Raw genomic sequence first — 19,588 nt, 5'->3', positions numbered from 1 at the left:
AACTGCACCAAGTGCATGTCCAAAAGAGTGAGGTGAATATGCAAAAGAGGATGTACCTCACTGCTTTGAAGGATGGGCACCTCTGTGAAGTGGATTACACCAAATATCTTCCTACACTTGGTGCACAACCAGGATTTTGGCAGCCACTCAGAACAAGAGGATGTGTTGGCATATATTCAGGATGTGATTCACTTCACCTACATTTATCTGCCAGAAACTCAAGAAGGCCGCCTAAGCTAGTCTTTTCCCTTTGTGGACTGAGGATACAGACTCCCACAAAGGGGTACTTGCCTACCTCAAGTATCCCACCTCAGCTGGGATGGATCCCTTTCTCTCAAACAACTCCAGAGAACCCAGAAGATCGGTTTAGGCTGCACACCTAGTGGAACTTGGCCTAGTCCAAAAGTAGATCTCCTACCTGAGGTCCAGCCAAGACAACATAGAGTCCTTACTGCCGTGGGGATGTTTTTAAAAGAAACCAAAACTCGTTACAACAAACCTTTAATGCTGAAGGAGCTGTCTGAACATGTTTGCAAATATGAATGAGATTCAAGTGGATGTAAAAAAAAAAGAAAAAGAAAAAAGAAATAAATAGATTTTAAAAATAGTCTAACTTACATCATTTCCATGCAGCAAAGGTAACTAAGGCTACGTACGTACAATACTAATGCTGACTGTGTCTCGGTTGCATCTCAGCACCGACACATATGTCCCAGATGGATGTTACATAATGTTTTTGGAAAAATAAGCATTTTCCAGTGATTTCTGAAAGTAGAACTGGGTGTGCTGTTACAGCCTGCTCCAGAAAGAACACTGTTTGTCCTACACACACTGCAATGAAACGCATTCCAAAGTGCCATGCAAAATGTCACCTTATCTCACTTAAAGTTATTCCATCTAGTAATATCAGAGAAATGATGACAATATGTTGTTCTACATGAAAGTACACGACAGTGCTATTTTTGAGACCTGGCAGCTGCCACTCTTGGCACAGCAGATGGCACTGATAAAGACACAATGCGGGGAACAGGTTGATAAAGACAGAGCCCTCATCACACTTTCACTCTGCAATTACACTCAGCTCTAGAATACAACTGAAATGCATGGCAGGGTCACTCTTGAGCAGGAAGACCCTGCTCATCTGCAGAAAATAACTCTTGTAGAACAATTAACTGTCTACATGTTATTAAGCAGAATCACTTTCATCTCCTGTTCACAGGAACAGAAAAAGCACCCAGGAAAGACATCCAAAATCTTGTGTGTTCATTGTACTTTCATTCTCGCTGAGGGAGACAACCTTTCATGCCCTGTAATGCAAATCCAGACTCAGCCAGATACCACTTGCAGCAACCCTCAATCTACACTCCACTAAGGGCCAGGGCACACATCATCAACCATTGTCGCCTCTTGTAAAAAAAAAAAAAAGTCACAAAAAAAAACACTACCTTTTTTTTAGAGGGGGGGAGTTGTTAAACGAGAACATTGCTTATGGGAGGTAGCAGCCAACCGCTCCTGGAAGCGGAAACAGCCTCCTTACCCCAGGGCACATACGGCAGAACAGAAGCAGGAGCAGCCCTCCAGCCCCTTCATCCCTGCCCTGCAGACAGGGCACTGCTAACACTGCAGGCACTTCTGCTACAGTAGGCAGGGAAGCTGCACACATCCTGCTGGTGCTGGCAGCTGGCAGGGACTCACTACCATCATCTCACGGAAACACTACTGCAGAGAACAAGGGTGCTAAACAATATTCACAACCTCTTAATGCCAATGAGACTCTTGGTTATAGTAAGGCTTTCTTTTCAAGTAGGCAAACTAATAAAATCAACCAGAATTTTAAGTTCTAGCTTTTGTAACAGAGAATCTAGAACTGGGGCACAAACATAAAATGCATATAAAATGTTTAATATACAACTTCAAACCATGATATCTTTTTAAAGTTGATTCCATCCTTGCTTATTAAGTAATCAGAGTAACTTACACCAGAAGCTTGACACCTACTACCTCCAACTCACAACTGCAATCGTTAATCATCATCAAAACACCGCATGGTTAAAAATGTGGCTGCAAACCTTGGACCTCTGCAAGGTTCACCTTGGTCCTCATGCCCTGAACAGGATAGGCTTCATCTTCCAGGTTGGTTTTGAACTTTTATGCTTTCCGCTCAAAGGCATCATGAAATTCTGGATCTGCGCTCACCTCACATGACTACAGAGTCCTTTTCTTTAATAGCCCACTTTAAATACTGCTAGACCCTCTTTCCTTTGTATAAATAATTAGTTTAGAGATTTGAGGGTCCCACTTTACATACCACAGAGACACAGCTTATGCCAGCTAATGGCAAGATAAGATATCTTCAAACACACTCATTTTTATAGACATGTGATTTATAAAATACCCAGACAACCATCAAAACGTTATGAAATGTTGGGAAAGTTTCAGTGAAACTTCCATAGCTTCACCTTGGTTTCTCATCTTTACAAAAGAGGAAGGTCCTGTACCAACAACATACATTTTTTGTTTGTTGTCAGAAATTTGATTTAAGAGTACCTGCAGTAACTGAGGAGCACGATGTAAACTGCTGCTTAGGAAACCAGAAGTCCTGGTGGAAGGGAACACAAACGCTCAGGACAGGCTTTGTGTCCTGTCAAGTGCCAGAAGCCACCAGAGAGAGCTACGTGCCCGCAACACCACGGCTCATGCCAGCTGAGCACTGCAGAGATCCCAGGATCACACCTCCGGATGCTGGATGCCATACAGTGCTGGAAAACATTTCATCTTTAATGAAAACGCCAAAGTCAACTCATCTGACACTGCTCTGCCCATCAGCAAAGTAATTTACACAGCCCTACTCAGGTTTATGTATTTGGGGCATCTGTTCAGTTTCTGTTACTTCTGGCCTTGGCTCCCACACTCCTTCACAGATCAAGTAACTGCTTTCCCTTGCTGCTAATTTCAACAGCTGGTTATTACTCTCCAGCCACCTGCTACACTCACCTGGGGAAGAGTCATAAATAAATGTGTACAAGCAAGCAGATGCTGTCATTTCACAAACTGATCCACCTAGTAAAAACCATCCTGCTCAGGACTGAAGTGCTGAATTACTGAGCATGTGTCTTGAGATTATGTTCATAAAATCCAAAACCAATTGCCTTTGTTTATTATATCAAATGAGTAAACGAGGAAAGAGTGTTACGAAAAAGAATTTACTACAAATAAATAATTTTTATATTCTGAACCAAGGCCAAAGAAAGGCCAAACACTTGCTCTTCCCAATAAACACAAAGGCAAAATAAGATACAAAGCACAGGGTTTGGTATTTGGTGTAACTGACCACTTTTACATCAATGGCAGACAAGGTAACATCAAGTAACCATGGGACCTGGAATCCCTGACTGCAAACAGAGGAAATACAGATGGTTCATCAGGCTTTGTTAGCTGTGCTGTGTGCTCTTTATTGGGGAGTTAACTGGGTCATTTCTTTTTTGGATGTCAGTGCTAAGAGAAAGTGAGGGTGTGCTCCACATTTAGAATCCACACAGACTATAAAAGAGTAAAAGCAGTGCTTTGCAGACTATGCCACAGGAAGATGCAGCGAAGAAATGGTTTCCTCTGTGTTTGAGAAGGGACATCTTCCTGCAAGGTTAGGCAGTTTGGCCTCCACAGCCTTTAAAGAATTTACTTCTGATGAGGCCAGCCCACCTTTCAGTGGCAGTGGCCTAACCCACAATCACTTCTGCAGGTTACACAGGTGACAATAACCTTTGCCAGCTGGCACCAGGAATTAAATTATTTCTTGCTGACTTAAAATGGAAACATCTAGCACTGAAGTGCTCTGCTTCCTGGTCAGACAGCTCACAACCCCCCCATCTGCATTAGTTTACAGCCATTTCTACACTAGTACACATGTACTGCAAGGTCAATTATTCTGACAGCAAAACTTCCCAGTTCAGCTTCTGCAGATCTGTTGGGGTTTTCCCAATAAAGACAATTCCAACAAATTGTTAACATAGAGCACAGTATTATGAGCTTTTAGTGGATTTTCCTCCAAGACTAAAAGCCAAACTCACACACTACAACAAGGCTTCACATCTGAAAACCAGCCCTTATTAGCTTAGCAGATACACAGCTCAGCCCTTTCAAGACTATTGATGCTATGTCAGCATTTAAACCATTGTACCAAAACGTGACTGACTGGAAATAACTAGAGAAACACTGAACCTCCCTGAATACCCAAAATCTAAAATCTACCCAAAACTTCCTCACCTACACTAAAACTGATAAAGCTCATCATAAACTTAACACCCTACCATTGCACTAGAGATAGCGTGTTTAGAAGTTGGTGCTATTTAAAATACCAGAAAGAAAATCCAAACCTCTGAAATGTCATTTTTTGGGGAAAAAAAACCTAGCATTTAAGCTAGGCAAACTACCATTAGGCAAGAATTGTATGAACAAAATTAAAGAGGAATAAAAGTTACTAAAAATGGCAATAAAAATTGGGCAGTCTATAAGCACAAGCCCAGAAAAAAACAAACTACAAATATTGAACACAAGGTCTAACAAGAAGTTTTCCTTGACAGCTCAATACTTCCCCTACAGCAGCATAAATTAACATTTAGCAATCAAAGAGACGAACATTCTAAATGAAGGTGCTGAAATCACACAGTCACAGGACGAATTCAGGTGCCAAGAGAAAGGAGGTGGAGGACAGACGGGCCAGCAGGATAAGCTGCTGAAGTGTGATGGAAGTCATTCAAACCAGACAGCAGGAAATGGGGCAGAGAAGAGGCATGAGCAGCAGCGATAGGACTCAGAGCAACTCTTTCTTCAGAGACACTAGTAGCCATTGAGCAGAGGGGACAGAGGAATAGGTGCTCTCTCAGTACAAAAGGTGGTGGGTTTAACTTTTTTTCTGTAAAAATAAGATTTTGCATCAAGCCAGATTTCAATCCCAGACAAGCGACACTACCTCATGAGTTAGAAACTCCTCATTTCTTGTTATGTTGCTTTAAATTTTGGCTCGTGATGTTAAGACTTTCCTCAGAATTGCTGAATTGTAAGCAAAATAATATTTACAGTCCCATATGAAGTACTGAAAACATGTTCAGGACACATTATCAAAGCAAAGGGGGGCTGAAAGACATTGTGTGAAGTGCGCTACAAGGCTGAGGTGCATATTCCACACAGGAAGCACGACCTAAGTATAGGTTAAAACCACGCAGCATGAACAACCCAAAGGACGCTGCCTCCAGCAGGGTTCAGCCCAGACGCTTCCAAGCTCCTCCCAGGTTACTCAGCTCAGCACACAAGGTCCTAGACAGGCTTTCTTTCTAATACTTGAGAACAACATTGATTAGAGCATCTCCTCATCTTACAGTAGTCGTCTACTTGTGAATAGCTATCTCATTTCCGGAACAGGGAGACTTCCAAAGCGAAAACAGCTATCTTCCTCATACCATGGCTGCATAGTTAAGGTGCCAGGTACAGCAGAAATAAGACTACATCGGATTTACATGCTTCTCTTTAACACAAGCAGCTGCACCAGTTATAGAGTTACTGAATCCCAACAGAGCCACTGGACAAGAGCCCAAAGAGCCCTGCCTGGAGAGACTTTTACCGGTGCTCCACTGCCCGCGGAGACCTGCGCTGCAGCTTCACGGACTCTTTAAGCCGAAGAGCCACCAACGCCTCCGAAAGGGAAGGCTCCGCTCGCCTCAGCCCGCTGAGCCCGCTGCCGCTCCCTTCAGGGCTGCGGAGGCAAAGCCGATTACATGAGGAACCGGGAAGTGAGACGCTCCGGACCAGAACTGACAAGAGGCAACGTAGTGGGGTTTTTAACGTGGAAGGGAGCCGGGGGCGGGATCGAGCCGCAGGAGAGCGGCCCCGCCCCGTGCCGGCAGCTCCGCCGGGGCCTGCCCCGCCTCACCCCGCCCCCGGGCACACGCGCAGGCCCGGCAGCCGCGCGCTGCCATGGCGGCAGCCGTTGGTGGGGAGGCCCCGGCTGCCGGCCCCGCGGCGGGCGGCGCGCTCTGGGCCGAGGTGTGGGCGCTGCTGCCCGGCAGCGAGGAGGAGCTCACCTTGGCGCTGAGCGGAGAGGTGGACGGCTGCGTGCGGCCGCTGCTGCGGCGGGCCCGCGGGCTGCTGTACGGCGCGGAGGGCCGGCCCGGCGGGGAGGCGGCGGCGGCGGCGCTGCGGCGCCTGGGCGACGTCCTGCGGGACTACTCGTGGGAGAAGCTGAACGCGGGCCCGTGGCGGGAGGTGAGCAAGGCCTGGCGGCAGGTCTACGCCTACGGCTGCCTCTTCGGGGCGCTGGCCGAGGTCGCCGCGGGCCGCCCGCTCGCGCCCGCCGTCCGCCTCTGCGACATGGGGCTGCTCATGGGCGCCTCCGTCCTGGACAACGTCCTCGCGCGCCTCGTCCGCGTCCTGCAGCAGCACCTGCCCCGGGAGCAGCGGCGCGGCGCGGCCGGGCTGGCCGCTGAGGTACGGCCTGAGGGGCCCGGCCCCCCGCGCGCTTCCCCGCGCCGCCCTCTCTTTCCCTGCTCTGCCCCCCGGGGCTCGGCGGGGCCGCCGCTGGCAGCTGCGGGACCCAGCCCCGGTGTTGCAGAGCGCCCGGACCGAGCCCCGCCCCGCCCCTGCCGTGCGGCCGGAGGACGCGGTCCCGCGGCTGCGGTGCCCTTCGCTGGAGCACTTCCGAGACAACTACCTCATCCCGCAGAAGCCCGTGGTGCTGGAGGGGATCATGGACCACTGGCCGTGCATGAGGAAGTGGAGGTGAGGAGCGGGAGGCTGAGCCCTGTCCTGTGGGATCGTTCTGTGGCCGGTATGGCGTGGGAGCCGCCGCGTGCCGCTGAGCGCTCCAGCGAGCCGAGCGCGCCGGGGTCAGGCGCAGCAGCGGGGTTTGGAGCGCGCAAAGGGAATTGCGGAGGTGCGGGTCGGTGCGACCGGCTCCTTCGTGAGGCGCGTTTGAGTGCTGAGTCCCGGACACCGGCATTCAGCAGCGAGCGGTAACTGTGCTGCCTGTGCCCTGTAAGCAAGTGTTTCCAGCACTGAGAATCGGGTGTTTGTGAGCTCATGATTCCCTAGAAAAGGGGAAACAACACTTCTGCTTAGTTCAAGCAGTTGCTTTCATTCCACAGCCAAGGGTGAAATCGACGTTAACCAAAGGCACTTGTTTCACAGGGGGTTTGTTCTGTTTTGAGGGAAGGTTTTCCACTGCTTAACTTCAGACACTTAAGAAGATGAATATCTCTGTTTAGTGAACGTCATTGTCAGTGGTGAGCTGTATGCCACCCTCCAAAGTAATTCCCCCACCTTTAGCCAGGATGGGTATTACTGCCACCTGCAACAGAGTTTGGCCCTGATGGAGAGCTGATCTGGCACAATGATGAAAACGTAAAACGTGTTTAGGAAATGTGGCAGCAGGCAGTAGAAAGATAAGACATCTCTAGGCAAGAGGGACTAACAGCCTACATCTCAGCTGGTAGGAAGCAATAGTTAACTGAGGTAAACAAGGTTTGGAAACAAAACAAGAAGGACATTGTGGCATAATGTACACACAAACCTGACTGCTTGTTTCCTTGCTGCTTCCGTCCTTTTCTGGTGCCTTTTTGTGTCTCATTGGTTGGTTTTAGAGAGAAAAACCTCATGGTAGTAGAGCTTTATTACTCTAAAAGATTGATTTTGCTTGATTACCTTGCATTCAGAATCAGTAAGAGCAGCAGAATAAAGGGGTAATGGAACTTCCTTTATTTCAGTGTGGACTATTTCTGTCAAGTCGCTGGGTGCCGCACAGTGCCTGTGGAATTGGGCACCCGATACACAGATGAGGATTGGTCTCAGAAGCTCATGACTGTTGGTGACTTCATCAGCCAGTATATTGTGAATGAGGTTTGTTACTCTCATTTTGGTTCATACAGCAATGTGTTACTGGTACCAAATTTCTGCTTAGATGAAGTCAGGGAGGGGTGTGCTATAGAAGGTTTGATGTTTTCAAGGTCTGAACCTGCTAATAGTTATTGTAACAATAGCTAGGTTTGATTTTTATATATAATCAAGTGTACAGCAGCTGGAATTTGATGAATAGATGAATACCTTCTGCAGCACAAACCTGAATGGCGGAGTCTAAGGATAAGGGATACTCAAGCCAGCAGTTTTGTTTCTCTTGGTTATTAAACTGCTTAGTGAGATGCAGGATCCAAATTCCTGTGCCACCAGTTAAAAGAATAAAGACTTGGTTAGCAATTGAATGTCCCTTGACTTTCCCAGCTGAGGATCCAAAGCCCTCATTTCCATTTCCAAGCCTTCTGGCAGGGAGGACCATGTGCACATGGTCTGTGGTATAGCCTGGAATCCAGGATGCTTACAGAGAAGGTCTGTGTTCCGGCAGGGCCTGGCAGTAATGATGCAGAGCACTGTCACAGGACTGGCAGCAGAGCTGGTGGGCGCTGCAGGGTTATCACTGGGCTGCTTTGGGCGAGCTCATGTGTTGGAGGTGGGGATACAGCTGGACTTGCCTTTTTGCAATAGCTGGAAGTTACTATTTCAGAAGACCCCTTATCCTAGTCAACTGCTGAAACAATTCCAGTACTCTGAAACAGACATCGGAAATGGTGGTTTCCTATAAGTAAATTCTGCTCACCTATAAGAAAATTAATTGAGAATTCTTACCTATGTGTCACTCTCTGTTTCTCTGGTTTTTTCTTTCTCTGCTGTGATGTCAGAAGAGTGTGGGATACCTTGCCCAGCACCAGCTCTTTGATCAGGTAAAACCAAGTGAATGTTTTTATCTTTCTGCAGTCCAGTGTTCCCTTTGTCATCTCTGAGGATGTCTACTCTGCTAGATGGAAGGGCATGTGGAGAATTCACAGTATTTCTTATGTTTCTAGTCCCACAGTTTGAAGGAACAGAGGGAGGGGTTTGTTCCATTTGGCTGAAAGGCATGGAAAAAAAAAAATCTCTTTCAGGGGTGAAGACATTCGGTCTTAGTCCTTTTCAGTACAATGCAGCATAAACATATAGGGATATCAACTGGAAAGCAGCATTTCCCTAAAGAATATGTAAATCAGGGAATAGGTTTGGACAAGAAACGGACTTCAGTGGTGATATGTTCACCATATTCTGAAATGTCATTCCCATTAACCAGAGATGAGGTTGATGGGAGATGTAAAAAGGGATCTTGCAGAGATTCTCTGAAGAATGAGAAACCCCTTTCTTTCTCCCACCTCTCCTTCCAACAGAATCTGCTTGCTAGGACAGAAGGTGGGAGGACATTTCCTGCAGGTTCCTAGCAGTTCAGCTACTTCTCTCCTGCCTTTGCTGGACAAGCAGGTCATTTGTTTTCTTTGTGTCAAGCCTTGTTCCTCTGTTCTGTGAATGACATACCTTTAGCAAGTCAGCAGAAACCCTTTTAATGTCTATTTCTTTATGGGAATAGATCCCGGAACTGAAAGAAGATATCAGTATCCCTGACTACTGCTGCCTGGGGGAAGGGGAGGAAGAGCACATCACCATCAACGCTTGGTTTGGTCCAGAAGGCACCATCTCACCTCTCCATCAGGATCCCCAGCAAAATTTTTTAGCCCAGGTCTGTACTGTGATTACTCTGTATGTACCATTAATGCTTTACCTAGGAAAAGTGCTCACGGTGTGCAAGTGCTAGAGACAAGGGTAGCAGACAACTTGATGAACAATTGAAGGGTAGGGAATATGCAGATATTGTTTTGCTATTCTATTGCATTAGTTGCTATTGCAGCTTAATCTTGTAGGCCACAAGTGCTCCTCATTGAGATAGATCATTACTTATCTTCATTTTGCAGATGATAATTGGGAATCACAAGAAGCCGCTTTTCCAAGGTCACACACAGATTTTGTAAGAGTTGGAAAGAACATAGATCCTGTCAGAGTATACCAAGGAATTTGCTTTTCTGTAACTGGAAGATTTTGGGGTGGATATAGGTGCATACTTTAACAACTTCAGGCTACCTGGTAAAATACCTACTCATGCATGCACTGAGTCAGATGAAGTAGTATTTGCACCATGACCTCATTGCTGCTAAGGGAGATGCTGTTTGTAGGCTTCAGAGTGACACAGTTACGCACCGGGGCCCTGTGTGGTATGTCTATACACAAGTTCAAAGATGTGTTCCTGGTCCAGGCAGCTGACAGCTTCAGACCCTGATGGGATTTGTGTTTACTGGAAGGAGTTTGCTGTTTCTTAAATGGCTTACACTTTGAAACATCTTCCAGGAGAATCATGGTGTTGAATGCTTTCTACTTGTCTATTTGTGGGTTGAGGCTTAGTTCCTCTGTCCCAGACAGTTGCATCTTGCTAACCTGTGTTTTCACTTGTACTGAGGCTTAATTCAGGCCTGCCTAATGTGAGTTTTTACAGCTCCAATACTCTGATTTAACTTTATATTATAGCAGTGTCTGTTTATTGTGAACAAAGACAATGTTTCTTGTAATCAGGTCTATTTTACTCTGAAGTGCCAGCCTTGGCCACAGTTTGTAATGTAATGTGCAGGTTAATGACACATGGAAAATGTTTACTGTCATATACACAGGTATTTGGAAGGAAGTATATTCGCCTGTATTCACCACAAGATTCAGAAAACCTGTACCCACATGAAAGTCAAATTCTTCACAACACCAGTCAGGTAAATAGCTACCTGAAATTTTAATGTCAGTAAAATGTTGTTTTATCAAATTGAATTTGAGAAAAGAGATGCTACTGATGATGGATTGTTTTGGTTTTTCATAGGTTGATGTGGAAGACCCTGACTTAGTTAAGTTTCCCAATTTCAGAAAGGCTGAGTTTCAGTCCTGTGTTCTGATGCCTGGACAGGTTCTGTTTATTCCAGTTAAATATTGGCACTATGTACGATCGCTTGATGTCAGCTTCTCAGTCAGCTTCTGGTGGTCATAGCTCTGAAGCATGCAGAAAGTCTGTTAGCATTGCAACAGGAATTAAGAATTCGTCTTGAGTACAAGAATGTTCTTCCCTATCCAGAAGTTAGAGGTCGATTGAAAAACCCAACAAACTCGTGCTTCAGCATGGTGAAAGAATCTGGATGGATAAACAGAAAGAAGATGCTGCAGCCACTTTACTGTTGTGGGTGTTTCAAATATGAACGCCTCATATGTTAGGTTATCATCATGTGTGTGTGTATCTGAAACGGCTCTATCTATGGCCGCTGCCAGGACTCTGCTTCTAAGTGTATTTGGCACATCAGGTTAGTGTTATCTTCTACTTGGATTTAACAACAAACTGGGAGTTACACAAGCAGGATTTAAATCCCAGTGAGGGATGGTACTACCCAAGGGTAGCAAGATACCAGTCTCCTATACACAGAAAGTTACCAGTGTTAAGACCTAGGAACATAATTAATTGTGGCTAATCCACAGTTTAATTGCAGTTAAATAAACTGAATCATGATTTGAATATCTGCCTTCTGCAGATATGCTGCCGTTCCACACTGGTACCTGGCAAGATTTGATGCTTCTGTTTTTTTAAGTCACTATTAAAGTAAAAAGCATCCTTGCATAAAACTGGACAGTGAAGTGCTAATACCAAAAGCTAATTTTAATTACATTTTTTTTTCCACACTTCACATACAAAAGCTGCCATTGCCCCAGTTCTGTCCGGCTCCCGCCCAATCATTTTGACTGTGGGAATATTCCCTCTTTTACTGAGCACAGCTGCTCACAAAACTGTCCTTTTGTTTGATGAACTCTCCTGTGTCTCCAGAAGGAAAAAAACCCAAGCAACAGTGCCCACTGAAAGCATTCAGACTCTAGCCATAGGTGAGATATTCAGCTGTCCACTTCAGTGCGACACCACAAGTACTGCACTGATTTTTCAGCTGCTTGAAGCCCTGTGGTGCTAGGAACAGGTTTCATTTTCAGTTGTGTCCCAGCCCAAGAGCATGGAGAACTACAAACACAACAACCTCCAAGAGAGCTGTGCAGGCATAACTGAAGGAGAACAGGAAGGTCAATGATAATTTTATTGCAAAATTCTTAAAAGCTTGAGGAAAAACCAAGCACACTGACCTCTGCATTGTTGCTAATGAATACAGTACAAGCCTGGCTGTTCCGCAGGAGTGGGGAAGAGATTTTACTAAAATCCAGTTTTCCTAGGATCGTCTCGTGCTGAGCACGAAGTTCTTCTCTGTTCGCGCTGGTTTTGGTGGTGACTGGGTGTCCGTGCGACTCACTCCTGTGAAAAAAACAAAAGGAAGGTCAATGACAGACACATAAAAAAGGTTGATACTATATAACCTCCAGATTTCTAAAATGCTTTATACACTCCTGTGTTCCTGTTCAGTGTCCAGTTTCCCTGGCTAAATAAAGGAATTCCGAAGAGATCATGGTGGTCTTGGGAGCTCAGTATTTCCAAAGGTGCTGTGTCCCCTGCTCTCCTGTTACAAACAATATGCACGTTACCTGCTCATGACACAAGGCATAACCCTGGTGTTTTCAGGGCTCAGTGTTGCCCCTGTATGGTTTTCTCTATGAAACATACAACTGAAGTCAGAAATAACTGGCAACCCTGCTAGAGCTGTTACTAACATAAGCAGTGCCCTGAGTATCAGCCCCTTCTTGAGTATTACTATACTCATCTGTTTTTGTTTTAAATAGGTTCTTGGTACCTGGAATGTCACAAGTCCAGAAATCATTACACTGTGGACAGCGAGGTTCAGTCTGAGCTCTAAAGTACTTTCTGATGCAAGGTAAATGCATTCCAATTCCACAGGATTCACATACTTGGCTCTGAAATCAAAAGCATTGAAAATCTTTATAATCTGTGCTTCAGTTTAATCTTGTTAAAAGGGCAGCAGACACGCACTGGGGCATTCCAAAGTAGAGCTGGTGGATACTCAAAGCTGCTAAATGATAAAGGAGGTATGTTCCTGGAAACTAGGAAATAACTATTTCCCTTTATGGGCAAAATCTAGCTTGAAAGACAAACTATGGTGAGGTATTTGGCTGCAATGAAGGAGACCTCTGGGATGGAAACATTAACATGGATATACTCCCATGGTACATTGGCAGATGCCCACTGAGGTAACAAAACAAATGTTACCTGGATGGCAAGGCTGTGACAGATGTTACACTTCCTTGCCACATCTTGGTAGTTGCTGAGAATGTATTGTTCCATCTCGATTATGCAGCGAGTATGCAGAGTAAACTCTCCATTTCTCTAAGGAAACAAGTGGCAAGATGAGGAGTTTCTTTTAATCCCTTTTACCTTCTTGACATTCCTGGTCACCTGCTAGCAAGCATTTGACATCCACTTTCTTCTGCCATCATGAAACTAACATGCTGACACTGATGCAATGCAAAGTCAGAATACTTTTGAGGTAGAATTAATGTGTTTAGAGGATCAGAATAAAGATCTCACACCTTTTACAGAGATTTATCTAGTCCTAAGAAGGTATGCATTATTAGGCATGCTCTCCTTAAACACGTGCAGTTTTTGGAGCTTCCATTTGCCCATTAGCAGAAATTCTGCTGGCTTTCAGCAAAATCTGGGCATTTGCTGCTTGAGGTATCTTTGAAAATCTCTGCTAAATCACTAACAAAAGGAAACATGTGGCAGCAGGCTAGAGACTATGATGCAAGGAATCCAGAAATAAAAGGATGGAGGTCTCACTTGTCCTGACAAGCAACTGTGGTAAGCTCATCTTGGTTTCTCCCTCATGAAAATTAAAGGAGATTTAAAAATGTGCACATTTTTATGCCCATGCATTTCTGGTACAGGAGTTTTCAACATGTTTGGCCTCACAGCTTTTCAGGAGATTATAAACTTAACAGTTACAATTGACATTTACCTTAACCATAATGGCACTGATCACCCTGAAAAGCTTTCCTCAGGTCTTGTTCCAAGTTTAAGTAAGCCATGCTGTTGTGAACCAAAGAGGTCTCTGTGCCACAGTGCAGGGCTGTACCTAGCTCATGGGCAAGGAACTAGAATCATGTCCTGTACAGACCTACACAAGGACTTCTTCCTTGTCAATGTACTACCTTTTCTGCAACAAACACTGAAGCAGCAATAAGCACATGCTCCACAAAGACATTTTTGCCATCATTCATTAAAGAAAGCTCCAGTTTCATCCACAAGAAAGTAATAGCTGCACTTACTAACATACAGACACTTGAAGATACAGCAGTTACCTCAGAGAGCCACTTATCCTCCACAAAAACTTTCAGCACTTGTTCCGCTTCTTTTTTCTTCATTTTCTTTGTCTTAAGTTGGTCAGCCAAGTTTAAAATATCTGTAGAAGGGGCAAAGCCATTTTCTGATAAAATGATTAGGTCCATCTACAGAAAGAAATATGTTCAACTATTAAAAACACCCATGCAATTAGACAGACACACCTTATAGTAATGTGCAGCTTTTTTAGCTTCCAAACATAGGAGATATATTACAGTGTATGGCTTGGTCCAGAACTGTAACACAAAGGCCAAAAGCTGAAACAGCTGTCAGTACTTTGACAGCTTTAATTCTTGCCAGGAAAACGTTTCCACAACTGTACAGTGGTGCCAGATGAAGCTGCACTCAGGGACCGTGAGCATACGTGGCGGTAAGAGATCCACTTCCTTTTACTTGGTCTTTGTCAAGGTTCTTTTGAGGAAAACCCTCTCCTTACTCAAGTAAGTGTAAGTTTGCCCACACTCGAGTCAGCAGCACTGCTGAACTTACCTGGCATTTGAAGGCTGTAACAGTGTTACCAATCTGCGGAATCTCTCACTGGAAACATTTGCTTCCCATTATCACAGAGCAGCATATAGAGCCAGTAGGATTGTGTGCCATGCTAATGCCATCACTGCAGTGCTGACAGGCCTGCAGAGGTGCTTCACTGGTTACGGGGGAGGGCAGGGGAATCTGTGGGTTCTGTCCATGCAGACTAGGCTTTGCAGGTGGCACAGCACAGGCAACGCACCTCTTGCCAGTTTGTACGGAAAACTTCATGAGTGTGGAAAAAATCACCTCCATTTTCATGTGTTTTAAGATGGTACCTCCACAAATAATGTGATTTGCTACCTAATAGCTGAGGCACTTACTGTTTTTCTGAACAATTCTAATTCATTTTCGGTATAGTCAGATGCCATTTTAGTTATTTCAGTTTCTGCCAAATTCACCTACAAAAAAGAAAATAATAATACTTAAATTGCCACCAAAGTTGCCTTTGTGTTTCCGCACCATAAATTGTAAAAGATCCTCTGGGGTAAAGAATACATCAGTTCACAGAAATGTTGTTTTTTTAAGTGGCATGAAAGAGGCTGTTCCTTAAAGATGGCACTCGGTGGTACTCGAGTCGTTTCTTCAGGACTGATCTTCCAGCCACATGTTCTCCACAGCTCTCTCTGCCCAGTCGAAGCTCTTAAACAGCCCAACCTCCCCCATATAGCTCTAATACAGGATATCAGTTCCATGTAGTAGAACACCAGGATACTGTGCTGGACAGTAGCAGTAACTATGTTATAATAGCCATTCTTGTTTTGCTCTGAAGAACAGTTGCTGTTATTTTGTATTCTTACTGCATATGCTACTGCTATTGATTGTTAGCTCAACTAAATTGGCAAAATGACCCAGAAAGGTTAAAGCAGCAGCTAATGTTAGAATACCTCCTGTACAGTCTTTTGAAATTCCTATATAACTTTCCCTCTCTGACATGCACAATGCACAGCATTTAGGGAAACTTTTATAGGTCATTCCTTAGGAACCCTTTTATGCTAGGTTGATTTCTGACTAAGAGACAAAACTATGTTGGGGGGCTCTCTGTGTTTTCTGGTTTAAAAATTAGTCTTGTGAAAGAAAGCCCCTGTGAAAAAGAAATCTCACGTCAGCAGTGTTAATGCTAAATAAATGAGCACTGCTGCAGTCCTGCTGCCACTTTCCATTTCCATGCACCTCAGTTGTTGGCAGTTTATCCTCCCATTTCCCTCTTCTGTAAGTAGCTTCTACAGCACCTGCCAGCATAACAGGAACAGCCCCACTTAAACCAGGTGATGGCAGCATCATACATGTACTTACTAAAGCATAATGCGCTCTCCCGTCATCTTCTGACAGTCCCTTCCGGATCTGCATAAAAAAAGGCTGTAGATGCCTGTTGATGGTACTGATGAAATCAGCCAGTTTATCATGTGCATAGTAGACTGAAAATAAATAAGAAAAAGCACATAGACAAACAACCCAAACAGCTCCATGTCAGACAGCTCTTTATGTGTTTTATCTGCTGAAACTTTAGTGTAATTCGGTAAGGAACTGAACTTAATAAGGCAGCATTCAAACAGGTTTATCGTGTTTAGCAGATAGGTCATTTTATTCTGCTGCTGACTACTGCCTTCAGAGAAGCTCAGCTCCCAGACATTCTGCCAGGACTACCCTACTTCCAAAGCACTGGATTAAACTGTTTGTAAAGCTTGAATTTCTAATAACTCCCCCTGTAAAATGCAGTACCTTAAAAAAAAACCAACAAAATTTACAAGTGCTGCAAATTATTTTTTGTGACAGAAATAAATTACTTCCTTCTGTAGGGCATAAAATGCAACTCAGCTAATGCTGTAATCAGATGTCCAACATGTTTTCAGAATGCAAGTCAGTGGGCTGTGCTACACTCATATATTCACTGCATGCTAGATCTCAGGATGTGTAATTTAAAACAATGCCTGTTGGAGTTACCTGCCTTTCAATAATAATGTTTTAAAATCGGTAATTTGAACAGTATTTGGGTGTTTCCTTTTAAATGGCACTTTTTGTTCTTGAACATTCCTTGTGAGAACATTCCCATCACTAAACTTTCTTTAGATGGCACATGCTTTTCAGAAATACAATTATTTGTAACCAGGAAAAAAACAGTTCTTCCATCTCCCCACTTTTTCCCCAAAAGAGAGACACACCGTTATGGACTTCACAGCAGTGTTTGTGTAATTTCCTTGCCTCCGATCCTTCCATTATCCCATGAGACATCAGGACCTGCAGGAACCGTCGATGAGCATCAGTCATCTGAGCTGCCATCGTGATACTCCACCAGGCTCTGAATGCTGCAAGAGGCATACACATTATCAGTGCATATTTTCATGCAGATGGAGAACACACACTGCAAAAAGAAAATCCCCAGGTTGTTCTCAGAACACAGACAGTGACTAACTCCAAGGTTTTGGAAGGATGCAAAAGATAAAGCCCAACTAATTTTAGCTGCAGAAGAGACGAGCACAGGCACTGTTCTCTCATACCCACACTGGCCATGGCAGTGCTGTATCTGTAACCACCAACACCTTGCACGGTTTGTGTTGATGCTTCTGCTCACCACACACCCCGGTGACCTGTGCAATGAGGAGTGCAGCTCGCTCCGGACAGAACCCCCCCCCCCCCCCCCCCCTCTACACGTCCTGAACAACTCCAGAACTAAATAAACGCATCTCCAGATACCCTTGACCGCTGCAGCCAAACCACCGCTAACAGCTCACCAGAACGACAAAACTTCCGGGCCCCTGCGAGGCCGAGCGAGGCCCAGGCCGCGCCCCGCCGCGGCACTCGGCGGCGCCGGCCGAGCGCGGGAAGTGGACCCGGGCGTGGGAGTTTCTCGGGCAGGGCGACAAAGCGCCCTCGGCTCCTCTTCAAAAGGGGCGACCGACAGCCTCCGCCCGAGCCCGGCCTCCCGGCACCGCTGCTTCGCCGGCCGCTCGGCCTTCGGGCGCCTGCCCAACCCGCCGGTGAAGCCTCGGGCAGCCGCCACACTCGATCCTTCGGCGATCGCTGCGGCCGCCTGCGATCGATCGGCTCTGCGCGGGGCCCGCCCCGTGACGCCGCTGCGGGGGTGGCCCCGCCCCGTCGTGCGTAAAGCGCCGTCCGGCGGTGGCAGGGGCAGCGTTGAGCTTCGGTCCGCTCCGTTCCGGTCCGCTCCGTTCCAGTCCGCTGGGGGTGAAGTACGCGGGCCTGGGGAGCGCGGCTCCCGTGTGCGGCCGACCCGCAGGTGGCACGGGGTCGGTACCGACCCGGTCCAGACTGGAGGCCTGGCGCGGGAGCCCGTCGCGCCGAGCAGGACCCCGACCAGGCCAGGTACCTCCGGCGACTCCTCCGCCCCTCCCGGCTTGGTGGCTGCGCGGGCTCCTCCCAGTTGCGAGCTGTGGCGGGGCCGGGGCCGCCGTTGCCTCTGCCGGGGCCGAACGGGCGCCTGCTGTGCACCGTGCGGGGTGGGGGGAAGCTCCGGGTGCTGCTCGGAATGTCCCGGGGCGGCGGGGCCGGGGAAGCGCCGCCGCAGTTTTCTCTTGTCCCTCGCCCCTGGACTCGGGCGCCGCGGCTGAGGCGAATCCCGACAAAACGGATGGAATTCCCAGAAATGCCCTTTCTGCCGCCCGGCGGGTGCGGGACGAGGTGACAGAGCACGGGCTCCTGCCCCGGGCTGTGGTGCTCACGGTTTGCACTTCGAGCGGGTTTTATTTCCAGCCTGTCCGGGTTCGGTCTCTGCAGTAACGGTTCACCCGCAGGGCTCGGCCTGCGGCCCCTCCCGTTACGGGGGTGCCGTGTCCTTATTCCCCTGGCTGACTTCTGTCACCTCGATATGAGAACATGCTGGAGAGCAGGACCTTCAGCTGAAGTCATCGCCCAAATCTAACTCGATCCACGTTTTTCCAAGAGAGCCCATCTGCTCATTTTGAGAGGCTCTCCCGTCTCTGTCAGTAGGGGTTTATCCGGATGTGCCCCGTCCAGCTCCAGAAATGCAGATACCCTTTGTGTGTTGTTGTGTAAGGCGTTAGCTCGAGGTATCCCAAATTACATGAAGGAATTTGTGGAATGAGGATTAAAAGGATATTAAAATATTAGTAAAATCAGTCATTTAAAAAGAATAAAGAATGTCTTGGTCCGTTAAAATCCACTAGTCTGTGAAGTACAGTTCCTTCTTCAGTGATCATACAAGACAGGAAATCCTGCGCGAGACAAACGTAAGGGCTAGCAGACAGGAAAAGGGCTAGCAGACAGGAAAGCTGTTCCCTGTTAACATCTCCTCCCTTTGCATAGGGTTCATCGTCCACTGCTGTTACGAAAAGAAAGCTTCTGGTTTTGTTTTCCCAGGGTTTGCAGTTAGAGCCGCGGGGTACCGCCGCTTGCTGCATGCGCAGAGCCTCCCTCCTCTGGGGGAGATGGTTTTGCTGTGCCGTCTCTGATTCACACAGGCTTTCGTGATGCAGGACTCTCTGCCAAACTTTGCAGAGTTTCTTGGAATTTCAGTCATGCAGCAGTTACTTAACAATGGGCTGGAAAGTGAACACTTCCTCTCTTGGGAATTCCGGGAAAAACTGGGGAAAGCTGAAGGATTTTTGTATGCTGGAGCAGTTTGATTTTTTTTTTTCTTTTTTTTTTTTTTCTGAGCAGCAGCAAAAGCACTTGTGTTCTTCTCAAATAATTATTACTATGCTCAGTCTTGTTTTTTTTTTCAAAATGTGAAAAGCTCAAAACCTTAACTGCATTGGGTACATTTCTAATAACATGAACATTGGTAGCCATAGCTAATCCAAAATATGATATTCCACTGTGTGGCTATGTTGCAACAGTAAAAGAATCTTGGGGAATCATGTGTTT

At 46.3% G+C, this 19,588-nt stretch overlaps 2 protein-coding genes across 7 annotated transcripts; one reads left to right on the top strand and one right to left on the bottom strand.

Annotated features, from left to right (window-relative positions):
- The first annotated feature begins 5,951 nt into the window (after positions 1–5,951).
- On the top strand, positions 5,952–11,039 carry KDM8 (lysine demethylase 8). Of its 3 annotated transcripts, none has more exons than XM_057398027.1 (7): positions 5,952–6,480; positions 6,716–6,771; positions 7,755–7,887; positions 8,721–8,762; positions 9,434–9,583; positions 10,563–10,655; positions 10,760–11,039. In XM_057398027.1, the coding sequence occupies exons 1-7, from the start codon at positions 5,971–5,973 to the stop codon at positions 10,922–10,924; spliced, it is 1,149 nt and encodes a 382-aa protein (XP_057254010.1). In that variant the 5' UTR covers positions 5,952–5,970; the 3' UTR covers positions 10,925–11,039. The 3 variants fall into 3 exon arrangements, with proteins under 3 accessions (XP_057254010.1, XP_057254009.1, XP_057254008.1); XM_057398026.1 differs by lacking the exon at positions 7,755–7,887 and adding an exon at positions 9,237–9,327 and having other exon boundaries at positions 6,605–6,771; XM_057398025.1 differs by having other exon boundaries at positions 6,605–6,771.
- Positions 11,040–11,974: 935 nt separating this feature from the next.
- Positions 11,975–18,092, bottom strand: NSMCE1 (NSE1 homolog, SMC5-SMC6 complex component). 4 transcript variants are annotated; one of them, XM_057398031.1, is made up of 8 exons: positions 18,072–18,092; positions 16,906–17,049; positions 16,040–16,161; positions 15,067–15,144; positions 14,176–14,322; positions 13,085–13,201; positions 12,651–12,771; positions 11,975–12,217 (listed from the first exon to the last, which is right to left on the bottom strand). In XM_057398031.1, the coding sequence occupies exons 2-8, from the start codon at positions 17,021–17,023 to the stop codon at positions 12,135–12,137; spliced, it is 786 nt and encodes a 261-aa protein (XP_057254014.1). In that variant the 5' UTR covers positions 17,024–17,049; positions 18,072–18,092; the 3' UTR covers positions 11,975–12,134. The 4 variants fall into 4 exon arrangements, with proteins under 4 accessions (XP_057254014.1, XP_057254012.1, XP_057254013.1 ...); XM_057398029.1 differs by lacking the exon at positions 18,072–18,092 and adding an exon at positions 17,476–17,506; XM_057398030.1 differs by lacking the exon at positions 18,072–18,092 and adding an exon at positions 17,323–17,354.
- Positions 18,093–19,588: the final 1,496 nt, after the last annotated feature.

Source organism: Pezoporus wallicus, unplaced genomic scaffold, assembly GCF_028554395.1.
Source record: "Pezoporus wallicus isolate ANWC-B61680 ecotype Strahan unplaced genomic scaffold, APGP_CSIRO_Pwel_v1 contig_6274, whole genome shotgun sequence".
Taxonomy (NCBI): domain Eukaryota; kingdom Metazoa; phylum Chordata; class Aves; order Psittaciformes; family Psittacidae; genus Pezoporus; species Pezoporus wallicus.
Note: the sequence above shows the minus strand (reverse complement) of the source record. Positions and strands in the feature narration are given on the sequence as shown.